Source organism: Agaricus bisporus (assembly GCF_000300575.1).
Source record: "Agaricus bisporus var. bisporus H97 unplaced genomic scaffold AGABI2scaffold_1, whole genome shotgun sequence".
NCBI classification, from domain to species: domain Eukaryota; kingdom Fungi; phylum Basidiomycota; class Agaricomycetes; order Agaricales; family Agaricaceae; genus Agaricus; species Agaricus bisporus.
Window position 1 is genome coordinate 2,161,474 of NW_006267344.1, and position 15,057 is coordinate 2,176,530.

The window sequence follows — 15,057 nt, forward strand, 5'->3', positions numbered from 1 at the left end:
GGTTTAATTTCAAGCACGCAACCTCTTACCCTCGTTTTCCCCCCTCCCCAACTCGCTAACTCCAAGCCTTCACGAATGGGAAATATATCCAGCTGCTGCGAATCGTGCTGTATGCTCGCCGTCTCTGAATCCTTATCCAGAGCTCACTTCCCTCCAGTCCAGGGGCGTAGATCTCAACAGTACGAACCGTTGCTCCTGGAAAACGAGCGTGAAGCGGTAGCTGACCTGCTGCAATACCTCGAAAGTACGTCAAATCTTGTTCCCTAACTTCATCTTTCAAACATTGTCCCTCTAGACCGCGCAACTACAAACTTTTTCTCAGGCGATCCTCTTTCTGCACTCACCACACTCTCTTTCTCCGATAACGTCGACCTCCAACGGAGTGCTGCCCTAGCCTTTGCTGAAATTACGGAAAAAGAAGTTCGACCTGTTGCTAGAGATACGCTGGACCCCATTCTCTTTTTGTTGAGTAGTCACGATGCTGAAGTCCAGCGGGCAGCGAGTGCCGCTCTAGGAAATCTAGCTGTGAACAGTAAGAAAGGCACGATGCCCCCCCAATACTTTACTAATATCAATATTTTTGTAGCTGACAATAAGCTTCTCATCGTCAAACTTGGCGGACTGGAACCGCTTATACGTCAAATGTTAAGTCCTAATGTTGAAGTCCAATGCAATGCCGTCGGTTGTGTGACAAATTTGGCAACTCATGGTGATATACTTTACGGATATCATCCTTCGAGTTCGTTAACTTTACTCTTCAGATGATAACAAGTCAAAAATTGCCAAGTCCGGTGCTTTGGTTCCTCTAACTCGCCTCGCGCGTTCCAAAGACATGCGCGTGCAAAGGAACGCAACCGGCGCATTGCTGAATATGACACATTCAGGTGAGCTCTGTAGGGAACACACTTGACGCTCCATATTGAGAAACACGACAGATGAAAACCGACAACAGCTTGTCAATGCTGGTGCCATTCCGGTGCTTGTCAGCCTCCTGAACTCACCTGATACGGATGTTCAGTATTATTGTACCACTGCTTTGAGCAATATTGCCGTCGACTGTATGCGAACATTTCGTATCTGTGTGAGACCTGGAACTCACTGTCTTGCCGCCATTTTAGCTTTAAATAGGAAGAAACTCGCTCAAAGCGAGCCGAAGCTAATCAGTAGTCTCGTGCAGCTCATGGATAGCCCTAGTTTGAAAGTCCAATGTCAAGCGGCTCTTGCACTTCGTAACCTGGCTAGTGATGGTAAGTAATCTTTCATGTATACAGAGGACTTCGCCAAATCTATCCTAGAAAAATATCAATTGGAGATCGTCAAATGCGACGGATTACAAGCACTTCTCCGCCTGCTCCAGTCAACATATCTTCCCCTCATTCTCTCTTCTGCAGCTTGTGTTCGCAACGTGTCAATTCATCCGCAAAACGAATCGCCCATCATCGAGTCTGGTTTCCTGCAGCCCCTCATCAATCTACTTTCCTTCAAGGAAAATGAAGAAGTTCAGTGCCATGCTATCTCTACGTTGCGCAACCTTGCCGCAAGCTCGGAGAAGAACAAAGGAGCAATTGTCGAGGCTGGGGCAATTCAAACCATCAAAGAACTTATTCTCGAAGTACCAGTGGGTGTGCAAAGTGAAATGACGGCGTGTGTTGCTGTTCTCGCTCTTAGTGGTGAGTGAACATCCGATTTGGGCGCCTTCCGATTTTTGAAACGCTGCCAGATGAACTCAAGAGTCAATTATTGGAGATGGGTGTTCTAGAATTCTTAATTCCCTTGACTAATTCGCCAAGCGGAGAAGTTCAAGGCAATGCTGCTGCCGCCATTGGCAATTTGTCATCGAAAGACAATCGAATCGCTAATGACGATTACTCTCACTTCAATGACGTTTGGGAAAAGCCTGAAGGCGGAATGCATGATTATCTCTATCGATTCCTCATAAGTCCGGACGGTACATTCCAACATATAGCTGTGTGGACAATTGTCCAGTTACTTGAATCGGGAGGTCAGTGTCGAATTTGGTGTACTAAGGCCTTACACGATTGCTCATCATATTGTAGATCCCCAGCTGGTCAGTAATATAAGGAATTCTGCCAAGGTCCTTCCCTTCGTCCGTGGTCTCTCCCACTCACGGACATCTACGCCGGCATCATCCGTCGGCACACCTCACTCCCATCGTTCGGCTAGTCAATCTCAAGACGATGAAGCGTTGCTTGGGCAACAAGAAATTGTGGTTCTTGCTCGCCGAATCTTGGAGTATGTAGAAGGGGATGAAGGGTTTGCATCTTCCAGTGTGGGGGGTTCCCAAGTACAACCTGGATCATCGATAGGTAGTTCCCAACGTGACCATGAGGAGCTTCGGCGCAGTGTAAGGGAAGCCTTTGCTCCCGGTTCTCATCGCTAGGGATTCTCGGTATGTTCGTCGGACTATACAAGTACTCTCCCTTTTGGCCGCTTGTCCAGGATGACTGCGTATTTCCCTTTCATTCACTCGTATGGAGTATGGTATCATTATTTCGGCTTTCTGCGTTTGGTCGCCCATTTTCGTATGGCCATTGTTCCGTTTTAGTTATTGTTTTGTTTTGTTCCTAGTATAAAGCGTCCGTCTGCATTTCTGATGACCCCTTCTTTCCAATGTATTACGATAATGATGTTTGGGATCTTAGATTGTGATTTTGATGTCGACCGAAGAAGAGATATTGCAATCTGAGGCCCCCAGGGTCATAGGACGCAGGACTTGAAACCAGAGTAAGTAGCCAAGAGTGACTGGGATCAACCAAGAGAATGAAGGATCGCACTCCAGCCTCGTGTTGCAGCAGCAAATGTAAGTGTGTCGGGCCGAGCACGTGGTTTCAATGCCTCATTATTGTGTGCGGCCATTGTTAAAGACTGATGCCAGTCCCTGTTTACCAGAACGCTGATTCCTCAATTTTCCCCCTTCCTCTTATCCTGGGCAGTGCCCTGTTGTTCCCTTGACCATACTTTTGTTTCTCACCGCATTTTCCTCCGGACATTCATTTGCTTTTCACTAACGCACAACGACCATCCGACACGCGCAACACCAGTCAACAATTATCGCGGCTTCCTTTTGTTATTTTTCTAGACTTTTATCGACATATCTTCTATCAGTATATCAGGGATCACTCTCACCAACGTCGATCAACTATGCGACTTCAGAAATGCGTCCCGTTATCCCTTCTGCTCTTCATCGCCGACTACATCTCACCAGCAGAAACCAAATTCGTCCCAAGCACAATACAGAGAGTGCATCAGTTCGCCACGAGACAGACACACAGCCTTGCCAAGGATCTTCGACTCGCATTCGGAGGCGTCCTAGCGCCAAGGGACAACTCCTCTCCCCCTCCTGCACAACACGTTGTCTATTGCAAAACGAAACAGGCACCTTTTATTTCAGGTCCGATTGGCGGAAATAACACGACGAGCGCGGTTGGCGGAGGGATGAGCTCATCGACAACTTCGACCAGTAGACAAGCTAGTCCTACCGGCGCTGTGTCTAATTCACCATGGAAGCTCCAGCAGTCTTATGTGAGTTTTTTTATAACACCCACTTTATGCAGGGTGGCGGAGAACTTAATCTATCATTGCAGAGCGGAGATAGCTTCTTTCAAGGATGGGATTTCTTCATCGGTGACGACCCTACCAATGGTATGTTCTTAAATTTTACTTGTTTAGTCGTGGCCACCGATGGTAAACTATTTGTGTAGGCATTGTGAACTATGTTGATGAAACCACTGCCGTGAGTTTTTGCCGCCGTGTACTTCTTCCAAGCCTTGCTCACTGAAGTGATATTCAGCGGTCCACGGGGCTTTTGGAAGTGAATAATCAAGGGAATGCCATCATGCGGGTGGAGACCACGCCCAAAGTAGATAACCTGCGCAACAGCGTGCGTATCACGACCAAGTTTCAATTTAATGGAGGGCTGGTAATCATGGACGCCGTTCATATGCCCACCGGATGTGGCTCATGGCCGTGAGCTTCACTCGAGTTTCCCTCGTGCAGTTTCCACGAGACTGACGGCTGTCATAGTGCGTTTTGGACAAATGGCCCCAACTGGCCTGAAGGAGGAGAGATCGACATCGTTGAAGGCGTTCACGATTATACCAATAACCAAGCAACAATACATACCGAGGTTGGGTGCACACTTCCAAGTACCGATCGGGGCGTTCTCGCCATCTCAGGTAATGTTATTGGGCTGTCAAATTGCGCTGCCGCGGAAACCGGAAATCAAGGCTGCGGCGTAAGAGCCAGTTCGGGTAAATCGTTTGGCGCTTCATTTAACAACAACGGTGGTGGGGTGTATGCGAGTTCGTGTTAACGTTTATTTGATGTTAACTTCCATTAACAATGAATTCAGTGAAGTGGGACACTAGCGGTATTGCCATATACTTCTTTCCTCGAGGATCTGAACCTGCCGATATCACTGCCGAGAAACCCGAGCCCGATTCGTGGGGTGCCGCAATGGCAAGGTGGCCTGCCGCTTCCTGTGACCCTTTTAAGTTCTTTAGAGATCACCACGCCATCTTTGATACAACACTATGGTGTGTCGTATGTTCACAATTTTCCACAGAATGGAAACTAATTATTGTATATCCAGTGGCGACTGGGCTGCAGGTGTATGGTCATCCGCTGGAATTCCTGGACAGGAACAGAGCTGTGCTCAGAAAACTGGTTTTACTACTTGCGAAGAATTTGTACGAGCAAGTGGATCTACACTCAAGGAAGCTTGTATGTACCCAAACTGTTTTGGTTGTCAATGATCACTAACAAATGGTCCGTGTAGATTGGGAAGTAAAGGACGTGAAGATCTACCAACTACAGAATTAAGCTAAAGAATGCATTCGTTGGCATCGAGTCGGGCCATGTCTCCCATTGCTGACAGCATCGATTGCTTCAGCAAGGGCCATCAGTTCACTGTTTACCTGTATTACCATTCTAAGTTACTTAGTAATATTTATCATGTATTGTGCTTGATGACAAATCGGGCAAACCAAGACCTAGACACATGTGGAAGATATCCATATATAGCATTATATATTCCAGAAAAGGAAATATCGAGAATGTTCGAGTTCACAGTATACGCCGCCAGTACGCTGACTGTAGCTGACTGTTCCCCGACGCGCGTATGCTGACCCATACTGGTATGCAGTCATTACTTTATTCCGTTCCAATATCGAAGCTTATAAAAGGTTGACATGCTTGGGTACTCTCGTTCAATTCTCCTTCCACAGCCGCCATGTACTCGTCCGAAATGCTCAACTCCAATATATATCTCAATCCTCACCCCAACCATAGCTTCTATCAAATCAACAACTCCTATCCAACCTTCGCTCCGCGGTTGCTAAGCCCTCGCGACCGGTATCATCGTGCACTTGCCGCAGCCCGTTCTGCCGAATTGGAAATGTTAGAAGAGGGTGCCCGACGAGAGGAGGCATACCTGGAACGCCGCTTGCAAGACTTGCGCAAGGCCCGCATTGAACAATTATATCGGAACACTCCTAACATCCCTTACTTTGGCGACAATGCCTCAACCAATAACCTGCCCTATAAGCGTAATCAGTGGGAGACTTCGAGGCCCTGGCTACAAGAAGAGGAAAGGTTGGCAAAATTGGAAGCCCTTTACAGAAATCTCAATGAGTTAGAAGGAGAAATACCGAGAGCCGTCGCCGCCGGAAAATATAGTAACTTTCGAGGAATGCCACTAATCGAAGAAGTGGGACTGTGGCACAAGCTTGGGATCTCGAAAGAGGTAGATACAAGTCACCGCCCCCCCTTTGTCACTAACGAGGTATGTCGGCGATTTTGGCCCTATTCATGCTATTTACCTAACCGACTTTTAGGCCTCAATACCTATCACTCAGTTAGGCAGTATTCCAGCACGTTCTTTCACTGGAAGCTGTAATATAAAGTATTCGCTTGACCAGGAGGTGAGCCTTACTCCATTTGTCTCTGATTATAGTTAGGTTTTGACCCCTTTGTCGTCAGAAGCCTGATTTCTTGAACGACTTGGCCACTCATCTTAATGGCGAAAGACTCAGTTCCACGACGCCGGCAATTAATCACATTGAGCAATTTCCCAAGGTGCCATTCCAGCACCATAGGAGCCACCAAAGTCAGCCACCTACTGCGTCGGCCCAGGCTGACTCTGGTATTCGAAGTCAAGCTTCAGTCCAAACGCAATTGCTTTCGAAGGCAGACAATTCCGAGCAGGAGAAGCATGCAAAGGTGAGTTATTGTTTCTGCAATCGCAAGCCCGGCGACTAAGGCAGACAACAGCATGCTTCTCAGGCATCGCAATGGCTAGATACAACTTTCAGAGATCAGTTGAAGAAACGACTGAACGCCGAACATGAAAACGAAGTTCGCGATACCATCGAGGCTGTTCTAAATTCCCTCAGTGACATCTGGCCTGCCTCCACTGGGCCAAGGACCTCTTCTACTTCAACGTCCAGATCGTCGATTAAGGGGAAAGAGAAAGCAAACACGCCCTCCTCAGAGTCCAAGAAGCTCTCTTCATCAGACGTCGCTGATAATGCTTGGCTTCGAATCGAGGAAATCGAGAAGCAATTCTATGCGCTAGAAGAGGGATTCATGTTTCCAAACAAACTTGACTTCGTAACCTCAAACCCAACAACAGCAGGCTCAATTTCCGCTACCTCTCGCCTCTCTTTCACTGCTAACAATCAAACAATCCGTTTTTTCGAACACTCGTTGGGACAGCTTTTGATCAGGCTCGACTCAATCGAGAGCCAGGGTAACGAAGAGCTCAGAAACAAGCGGAAAGATGTCGTTCAGAAGGTGGAGCATGCTTTGGAGGGCTTGGAACAAAGGGTTGAAGAGCGGCTGAAAGCTAGCGAGTCCAAGCGACGCAGCGTTACAATAGAAGATGTGACCTCCCCCGATGAACATCTTGGCACCGAGACAGTATCGATACCAACCTGGACTGCTGAGAAGATGGATAATATCAGCGGTTCTCAACATCCCACCCCTGCCGCCGTGCTCGCAACGGCCAAAATATTGTCCACATCATCAATCCAGAGTCCTATCGAGGAGCCCACTACCGCTCCAAATCTTATTGCCGAAGAGTCCGTTCACCAAAATCACGACAGCCAGGAATGTACTACTGTGGCTTCCCGCGTTGAGGAAGCTGTCCCCCAAATCACTCCTTCAGATGACGCAATGTTAAAGGCTGGCAGTTCTCGTTCAAAATGTCAGCCTGGTATACCTTTGCAACCAAGTTGTTCGGAGTCAAAGGAGGCGCACATCTTAGCGGGACGGGACTCGGATCCAAACAACGGGAGCGTAGAGCCAATCGACGAGACCCGCGCTCAGGAACTTTTTTCAACCGAGTCTCAAGCGGCCATCACTGCGGGAGTGCCCCAATCTACAAATTCGGATGCTCAGACACAAGATGAAACGCACGTAACCGAGAGAATGAGGTTATCTGACGAGGAAACGTTAGACATTTCCGATGTTGACTCAACCACGAGTGATTGGTCTGAAGTCTATGATGCGGTTGCTCGATAATTTATCTATCCTTTATTGATTTCCACCATTCCAGTTCGGTCAATGATGTAATTGTTGAATGTAAACCATGCTTTCCCCATAATGGTTCATTGATAATCTGAGGCGAACGTTGGCGGAGAGATGTTAGTGAAAGATGACTACAGCTGGGTACAACCAAGAGTGATGGGGACTCATAAGAATCTGTAAGGTATCAAACGAGTATGGTAAGTAGCTCTGAAGTAAGTATTACGATATCCACTCATTATGATCTACCTCCCTTCTTTTTCTTATTGACTACTTTGAACCCCCACTCTGGCTGCGTAACTTTGGGTACCGCCTTCACCACATCGGCGATTGACACAGGTTTCGCCGGTCCCTTAGTTGAACCGCCATTCTTCGCATGAGTGACCGCATCTACCTTCCGCCTTGACACGAACTCGTCTGCAAATCGCCTGCCATCCATTGTAGTACTGTTGGTGTAGATAGTTTCGGAGATGATTTCGTGAATGCTAGCATCAGCTTCAATTGGGAAAGTCAGAAGCATGTTCATAATTTCCTCCACTGGCCAGTCGCGTCAGCGTAAATGGGTGAAGTTCGTCAGTAACGGACCAGGGCTTACCACTGACGGATTTATTAAGACCCTTAAGCGAATCGCTCAGCCAGTTCAAAAATTCATGCGACGGCGTAACGTCTTCTACTCGATTGCCTACTGTCGAAGCAGATTTCGTAGCCGGAGGGGCGGGCCTAGATTGTGGAGGGCCACTGCTACGAGGTGTGGCAACGACGGGGGCAGGCACAAGCGGCTTTGCAGGTAACGATGCAATTGTGGCTAGATTCGTTTTGCCATTTGGGCCTACGGTTGTCCAAGCACCGCCGGATATCGGAGTAGGAACCTACTAAATGGTTAACTGGGTCACTTAGGAACCGAAAATGCTTATTATACCTTGGCGTGTTCCACTTGGGAACGCCTCGGACTAGAAGCAGCAACCGCCGCTGCGATACTAGTCTGTGACACGGCCGTCTTCTTACGCTTCTCCTCTTCCTCTAGGATTTCCTTCATCGTTTTCTTGGAGGGGGCAATCTTCGACGGATTAGTCCAAACAGGAGGGATGGGTGCAACCACAGGGGACGATGATGTTTCTTTGGCCGGTAAGGGACCGTTTCGTGATCCAGCCTGAGAAGTCGGCAGACCCCAGGAAGTGGTGAAAGCTTGAATATCCTCTTTTTCAGACACAGCTGCAGTTCTCGCTGCGCGTTCGCGCTCTCTTTCTGCAGCCTTTCTTGCTTCCATTCGTTTCACCTCAGCTTCTTGGATTTCACGCAAACTTATAGTCTTTTTGGCTTCTTCCTCCTTCTGCCAAACAGGTTTGGAGGTAGGTGGATAGGGTGAAGTAATCTCTGATTGAGGAGCAGGCACCGATAAAGCTGTGGCCTGAGGTTCTTTGTTTTTGCGTGACTTCCCGGATAGGCTAGGTTTGGTGACTGGAGGAGCAGGTGTGGAAGACGCTTCAGCAGATTCGACTTCCGTTCGGATTTCTGTACTTGGGGAGGTAGACGCTATCACAGGATCTGTCTCAATGACAACCTGTTGCGTATCCCTGGAAGCTGGGGCTTCATGGGTGACAGGAGGGTCTACAACGGATTCGTTCCAAGCACTATCGACAGGACCATGTGATGCAATGACCCAAGGCGACGCATCTTTAGGGATGGCGATAGATCCAGCACTTTGCGACTGATTCTGAGTTGAGTTCTGCGGGGGCACAGAGACTTGCTGAGACATTCCATTAACCACGGTTGACTGGGGATCAAATGACTTCGTCGCGTCAGGCCAAGGTGATTGTTGAGTTTGGGAGTTGATCTGAGCGGAGGGATCAAGAGAAGAAGGTTGGGAAGGAATAGCGTTGAATTGCTGAGTGACCGGGGGATAGTGTTGATCGTGACTAGTACCAAGAGCCGGATTAAATCCACCATATTGGTCTTCTACATGACTGGTATGATCGAGACCAGTGGCATAACTCACTGGCATGAGCTGAGAAGAATCTGCAGCGGTATCTTGAGAATGCTGTAATCCATTATAGTTTATCGCCAGCCCTGTATTCGCGAAATTCTGTTGCAATCCAACGAGGGCATGTGGTTCGTGAGCAGTACCAATTGGTTCATAACCCGCAGTAAGATTGTTTGAGGGAGTTCTCCAAGGACCTTGTCCGGAATTGAAAGGTTGAGTAAGCCCGAATCCACCAAATCCACCAGGTCGCACACTGAATGATCCATCGACTGGTGATTCGGCATGTGGACCTCGTCGACCAGTGAAAGCTGAGGGAATCTCAGGAGTTGTTTGAAAGCCTGAAACACGAGTACCGCTGGCGTGATCACCACTGTAGAACTGGTTGCCAGTGGACCTTCCTCCGAATGCGTTTGGTTCTGGGGAAGAATCGCCGAACCTGCCCGCGCCGAAAGAGGATGACGGAGATTCAGAATGGTTAGAACCCGTGCTGATATATGATTCCAGTGTGGATGTGCGCAAAGACCTAATGGGAGCGGGTTGATATGGACCATTCACTATCTGATCGTACTGCGATGGTGAGTGGTTGCGCAACACAAGACCAGGTGGAGCAGGCTGCAATGGGGTGAGGAATATCCTGTCCGAACCACATCGTCGACGGAGTTGCTCTAGCGTCGACCAAATCGTATCCAGGTGCGTTCGTTTCATGGGGAGATCAGGAGTGAAGTATCCATCGTCACACCATTTCTGCATCAGGTCCGCACGGAAAGGACCTCGACGAAAGATCAGTAGAGATCTTTTGGATGGACGACCAGGCTCACCTTGAATAGTACCTGTGGGGTCTTTGTATGACCACTCTACACTGGCGAGATCCGTCAATCCGGGAAGAGCACCGATAGCTGACTGATTCTGAGTGTTCTCTACGAGGCTCGAAACATCTGTGTTCAGCGACAGCTGGCCTATTCCACCAGTCACATTAGCCATGTCCTTCATACCGCGCGCACGATCAGGCTCGTTACCGCCCGAGGCCCCAATACCTGGTAACCCAGATGGAGAATTTCGCGAAGACCCAGCACCATCATTATCTTCCTCCTTCACTTCCTTTATTTTGTCCGCTCTCTCATTAGAGTCATTTTCCCCCGCATGAGTTCCAGGTTTCGGCAAGGCATCCGACGCGCGCCTTCTAGCTACCCAGGAGTCTCCTCCATTCAGAACACCATCAAAGCTGGGAGTATGACCAATTCGATTGCGTGGTGAGGGGAGCCCTACTTCACGCGGAGACATCGCAGATGTCTGTAAGCTCGATAGAGACTGTTTTTTGGGTAGGGTAAGATTGGGGGAGTCTGATGAAGCCAAAGCATGAGTGATCAAGGATGATTAGAACGTGAAGAACCATCTGACCAGCATTACTATCGCGTCGTTTTCCGAATCGCTCTCTCATGGGACTTCCAACGGCCGGACTGTTATGATTAAGTCTAGCCCCACTTGAGCTTAAGTTCGCCGTGGACAGTGGCGATAGATAATCGGTGGACTGGCGTCTGCGAAGATCGGAATTCAGAGGACCAGCGAAGAGCTGCGAGTACGAAGTTCACTTTCATTACTCAACGGAGGCGAAGATGAGGCCACTTACCTTCTTCTCGGTTTCACCCATTTCCCTAAGCCCTATGGGTTCATTCCCATGTTCGCGGACGACACCTTCCCAACGCTCGACCTCTAAGCCCAGACCAGTCCTTCCACCTCCATCCTTGTATATCTTGAAAAGATCCTCCTTAGAATATCGGAAGGGGTGAACTTCGTCATGGTGTTCAGTCGGAGGCGGAGGAACCGAAGAGACAAGGGCAGAGTATGTAGACAAGGCGGAGGGAGGAGTGGGAGAAGGGGGTTGTTGGGGGCGAGCGACGCCTTGTTGTTGTTGTTTGGGGCGCATCCACTCAGGACCAAAGTGCATAGCAGTTGTCGACATTTTTCAGAGTGTTATGGGTGGTATGAAGAGTGTTCAAGGTGAACTGGAGAAAATAAAATTCTTTCTACAGCAGCAACTCAATTACACGTGGAAAAATATTTGGCCCACTTTCCCGCACATTCACTTATGGCATGCCCCTGTCCGCCTCATGACAGGCTCCACAAAGAGAACCTTCGAGGACAAAATCTCATACTCTATCTACGCCTCAATCAATCTTTACTCGCCACGCCGACGTTGGGAGTCCTGCGACCATCATCAACAAAATAATACGATAAATTATTCGTCTCACTTACCTTGTAACTTGCGCGCGATAGGAATGATGTACACCACAAGGAATACAAGCCCGAACAGCAGGCAAATCGCGGAGACAACATAATATCCATCAACTTCCGTAACGCAATTCCCACTTATATCCTGGCATAAAGCCTTGCCGCGGTCTGAGACGCACTCGGCAGCTATCACTTCGAGTGAGTACAAGTTCCAAAATCCAGGCCTCCCGGACAAACCTTCGACCGCAAGCTCTTGTCCACCTCCGGTAAAGTGACACGTTGCAACGCTGAAGAAGTCAACGCCTGGCCCAACGACAATCAGGTGTGGTGAGTCAAAAAAGAGTATTCGCACTGACCTTTCAGAATGAACCATTTTGGCCATGTTCCACCCATATTAGAGAAGGTGTTTAAAAGCTGGTGTTGAATTTTAACGCGCTTACTACTCGGACAAGCTTGTCACTCACAGTCATGTAAGTTCCACCAATTAAAGGGTCAGAAATACGAGTATGGAATGCCGATATCCCAACAAATTGTACGGTACTGTTGATCATTAGTAAGGCGGAAACCGAGATACAACCACACTTACGATGCGAAAGACGAGGTGACTGTGTGGACAACGATAAAGACGAAAAAAGAAGAAGAATAGGGTAATGCTGGGAACCAGTAAATAATGAGAGTACCAACTAAACAAAGTCCAAGGCGCGGCCAGAAAGCATGCACCCACGGGCGGAGCGGACGACTTCCCCTTGACCAACTTGCCGTCAACCAGCCACCAGCTATTTGGAACGGAAAGTCAATGAGGACGGCTACGGCAAGATCCTCGCGCTTAAAGCCTTTTTCGATCATCTTAAGAGACATCACAGCATCATTAGCCGCGAAACCGACTTTTGCAAACAAATGCATGACAACAAGGAGTTGAATATCTGTGCAGAGCAGATGAATCGCAGGTATGATACAGTGAGGGTAAACGTACGCCTGAGTTTGCAGATAGACCAAATTGTTTTGTACACCCCGCTTATGCTCATATCAGCATCCGTAACTGATTCTTTATTCTGGACGACAATTAATCCGAGTTAATTGGTCAAAAAAAAGTCTACGAACCTCTTTCTTGAAAAAGATTAACCAGATGGTCACACCATAGCACATGAGAGTCCAGAACTTCAGATATGTGCTCAAAGTCAGGCGAGGGATGCCCCATTTTTCAACAAACGATTCACTATTGAGTGCAAGAAAGACAGTGAAAGAGGCGAAGAAACCAGTGTTTAGACCGATGGTCTGGCAAGTCGATGCATAAGAGAGACTATCTTGAGAAAGCAGGGTAAGCGCCCAACCTAAAGTAGCATGAATTATGGAAATGCAGTCGAAAAAGGTAAGGTGCAAACCATCAACAGCAATGTCTGAGAAGATATGAGTTAGAAATCGGCAGTACAACATAAGCAACCGATGCGACGCTATGCTTACCTTGAGTTGCGGAGAACATGACTAATGAAGTAAATACGATAGTAAGCTCGGTCACATTATTGGCAGGCTGCATGAGTGAAATAAGTAAATGGCCAAAAAAACGATCAGAACTTACATCATCCAAAAGCCTCTGCACATTCATGGAAATATACAACATCAATGTTCCGACGATTAATTGCATGGGAATAATCCAGGACTTCCGGCGTCCGATAGATTTGAAGAATACTGAATCAACGATGGGAGACCATAACAGCTTGAGAGAATAAGGATAACCGGATAGCGCAAATGTGGCTAGCTGTGAGTAAGATAGATGTTCCTTGAGAATGAAGGGGATTGAGCCTGATAGAATAGAAGCACGCTTAAAAAAACAATGAAGAAACAAAGAAGAGAAGTATTGGACATACCAAGTGCAAGCCCAAGCTATTATAAGAAAGAACTCATATATCAACGAGGTATTTAGAACAATTGTTGGGCAACATACTGGAGCCCCCTGAATTAAATCTGGTCCGCGTCAGACGTTGTCAGTATCGGTGAATCAAAGACTTATCAAAGTACACACAAAGTACACATAATAGCACCATGGCTCGCTTGTCTTCTGTAGACATAGGTTTCTTCCCGACGTTACCCGAGGGATGTACCTCATCGTCTGTTCCATGGGCGGCCTGCCTCCTCTCCTCTTCTCCAAGCAAACTTAGTTCAAAGCCATCCTCCTCGTCACTATAGGGTCGAGAACTCTTGGGCGTTCGCGGTGAAATGTGAATGTTATGCAATGATGAAGAGACAGCCATATGTTCTTGAGAGGACTTGTCTCTCATAGCCTTGTCCGAAGCGCCGTTGAGGTGTGAAGCTGGACTGACTTCTTTTTTCGTCCTTCGCTTGGTTGGCATACAAGATAGAACGAAGAGTCAGAGGATTACGCGGTACGCGAGTGGATAGGACGAAAGTCTGCTCAACCGCTGGCAGTGTGTCGCTATAGAGCACGTGAACGCGGACGTGTTCGCGCCATTTATGATCTCACTTGCCAAAATTCTTTTGAGAATTTGCTTTAATTTTAGTCAAAATTAATAAACTAGAAAAAAAAAACACATAATGAACCAGCACTATCCAAGGTTCAGAGGAAGGACAGATGATGACTTGACATCGAAAATGCATTTTTGTACTCCGGCCACTTACTGAGTTTACTGCATTTTTGATTATCCTAGTCGTGACTCATGATCAACAAACAAGTCTTTAACGGTAGCGCGTGACGCGTGATCAATTGATCTTTGAATCTGCACCCCATATTTTGTTTGAAGGCCCGGTTGATGGGGATCGGACGTACCAGCGAGATCCAGGCTAGTTTTAAATGCCATGGTCTGCTATAATCTGCCCAGTTCATTTCAAGTAAGTGCCAACTTGCGGTTGAGATGGACGTGGGCAAGTGTTGTTACTTACTCTTTGCACACGTCTCCGTCATTAGTTTGGAGCTCGCTAACATCTCCAACTTCTTCAACAGGGACTTTCAGGTGAAATAAATGACCTGCACACCGGAATTTGACGAGTGGCATTTGGATGCAACATAGATCACGCGTATCGGACTCCTTTAACCGCGGGGCGGGCGAGGATGCGTAATCATCAGGTACCTAATCTGTTTAGCAGGTCAATTTGGATCCAACGGATTGTGTGTGTACTCTCGACGCCACGCCACCGGCTTTCGATGCCAAATTTTTCCTCAAATAGGGGCTCAAGGCGCCGCCACACATCCACTATCTCGTTTCAGACGCGGCCAGCTCCAATAACCTGCCCTTCTATAGCAGTGGGTCGTTGTCATTCAAATCCGCCGAGTTTTATAAACGTATAAA

General features: G+C 47.8%; 5 protein-coding genes across 5 annotated transcripts; 3 read left to right on the forward strand and 2 right to left on the reverse strand.

Annotated features, from left to right (window-relative positions):
• Positions 1-18: 18 nt before the first annotated feature.
• AGABI2DRAFT_189829 (hypothetical protein) lies at positions 19-2,718 on the forward strand. Its single transcript, XM_006454513.1, has 10 exons — positions 19-109; positions 158-244; positions 296-532; positions 587-709; positions 762-884; positions 936-1,058; positions 1,119-1,247; positions 1,296-1,670; positions 1,721-2,002; positions 2,058-2,718. Exons 1-10 carry the CDS (start codon positions 76-78, stop codon positions 2,399-2,401), a joined length of 1,857 nt encoding a protein of 618 aa, XP_006454576.1. The 5' UTR covers positions 19-75; the 3' UTR covers positions 2,402-2,718.
• A 188-nt stretch (positions 2,719-2,906) lies between these two features.
• AGABI2DRAFT_189830 (hypothetical protein) lies at positions 2,907-5,057 on the forward strand. The gene is made up of 8 exons (XM_006454514.1): positions 2,907-3,543; positions 3,606-3,663; positions 3,723-3,754; positions 3,812-3,987; positions 4,045-4,322; positions 4,373-4,556; positions 4,613-4,743; positions 4,799-5,057. Exons 1-8 carry the CDS (start codon positions 3,163-3,165, stop codon positions 4,840-4,842), a joined length of 1,284 nt encoding a protein of 427 aa, XP_006454577.1. The 5' UTR covers positions 2,907-3,162; the 3' UTR covers positions 4,843-5,057.
• Positions 5,058-5,251: 194 nt separating this feature from the next.
• On the forward strand, positions 5,252-7,542 carry AGABI2DRAFT_114324 (hypothetical protein; the record flags this gene model as incomplete). The annotated part of the gene is made up of 4 exons (XM_006454515.1): positions 5,252-5,803; positions 5,856-5,942; positions 6,001-6,240; positions 6,292-7,542. 4 exons carry the CDS (start codon positions 5,252-5,254, stop codon positions 7,540-7,542), a joined length of 2,130 nt encoding a protein of 709 aa, XP_006454578.1.
• A 104-nt stretch (positions 7,543-7,646) lies between these two features.
• On the reverse strand, positions 7,647-11,499 carry AGABI2DRAFT_182546 (hypothetical protein). The gene is made up of 6 exons (XM_006454516.1): positions 11,154-11,499; positions 10,925-11,096; positions 10,345-10,866; positions 8,465-10,296; positions 8,141-8,414; positions 7,647-8,082 (listed from the first exon to the last, which is right to left on the reverse strand). The coding sequence occupies exons 1-6, from the start codon at positions 11,484-11,486 to the stop codon at positions 7,784-7,786; spliced, it is 3,432 nt and encodes a 1,143-aa protein (XP_006454579.1). The 5' UTR covers positions 11,487-11,499; the 3' UTR covers positions 7,647-7,783.
• A 10-nt stretch (positions 11,500-11,509) lies between these two features.
• Positions 11,510-14,143, reverse strand: AGABI2DRAFT_189835 (hypothetical protein). The gene is made up of 14 exons (XM_006454517.1): positions 13,776-14,143; positions 13,698-13,717; positions 13,621-13,636; positions 13,332-13,555; positions 13,217-13,283; positions 13,138-13,152; positions 12,857-13,086; positions 12,729-12,807; positions 12,342-12,678; positions 12,220-12,295; positions 12,112-12,169; positions 11,993-12,058; positions 11,780-11,941; positions 11,510-11,729 (listed from the first exon to the last, which is right to left on the reverse strand). Exons 1-14 carry the CDS (start codon positions 14,101-14,103, stop codon positions 11,692-11,694), a joined length of 1,716 nt encoding a protein of 571 aa, XP_006454580.1. The 5' UTR covers positions 14,104-14,143; the 3' UTR covers positions 11,510-11,691.
• Positions 14,144-15,057: the final 914 nt, after the last annotated feature.

Coding starts and splice junctions, on each gene's coding strand:
- AGABI2DRAFT_189829 (XM_006454513.1), top strand. CDS start 76: ATGGGAAATATATCCAGCTGCTGCGAATCGTGCT. Junction 710..761: donor GACAAATTTGGCAACTCATG/GTGATATACTTT, acceptor TTTACTCTTCAG/ATGATAACAAGTCAAAAATT. Junction 1,671..1,720: donor TGCTGTTCTCGCTCTTAGTG/GTGAGTGAACAT, acceptor AAACGCTGCCAG/ATGAACTCAAGAGTCAATTA.
- AGABI2DRAFT_189830 (XM_006454514.1), top strand. CDS start 3,163: ATGCGACTTCAGAAATGCGTCCCGTTATCCCTTCTGCTCTTCATCGCC. Junction 3,755..3,811: donor ATGTTGATGAAACCACTGCC/GTGAGTTTTTGC, acceptor AGTGATATTCAG/CGGTCCACGGGGCTTTTGGA. Junction 4,557..4,612: donor ATCTTTGATACAACACTATG/GTGTGTCGTATG, acceptor TTGTATATCCAG/TGGCGACTGGGCTGCAGGTG.
- AGABI2DRAFT_182546 (XM_006454516.1), bottom strand. CDS start 11,486: ATGTCGACAACTGCTATGCACTTTGGTCCTGAGTGGATGCGCCCCAAA. Junction 11,097..11,153: donor TGGGTGAAACCGAGAAGAAG/GTAAGTGGCCTC, acceptor TCGTACTCGCAG/CTCTTCGCTGGTCCTCTGAA. Junction 8,415..8,464: donor CCCAAGTGGAACACGCCAAG/GTATAATAAGCA, acceptor ACCATTTAGTAG/GTTCCTACTCCGATATCCGG.
- AGABI2DRAFT_189835 (XM_006454517.1), bottom strand. CDS start 14,103: ATGCCAACCAAGCGAAGGACGAAAAAAGAAGTCAGTCCAGCTTCACAC. Junction 12,059..12,111: donor AAAATGGTTCATTCTGAAAG/GTCAGTGCGAAT, acceptor TCGTTGGGCCAG/GCGTTGACTTCTTCAGCGTT. Junction 11,730..11,779: donor TATCGCGCGCAAGTTACAAG/GTAAGTGAGACG, acceptor TGATGGTCGCAG/GACTCCCAACGTCGGCGTGG.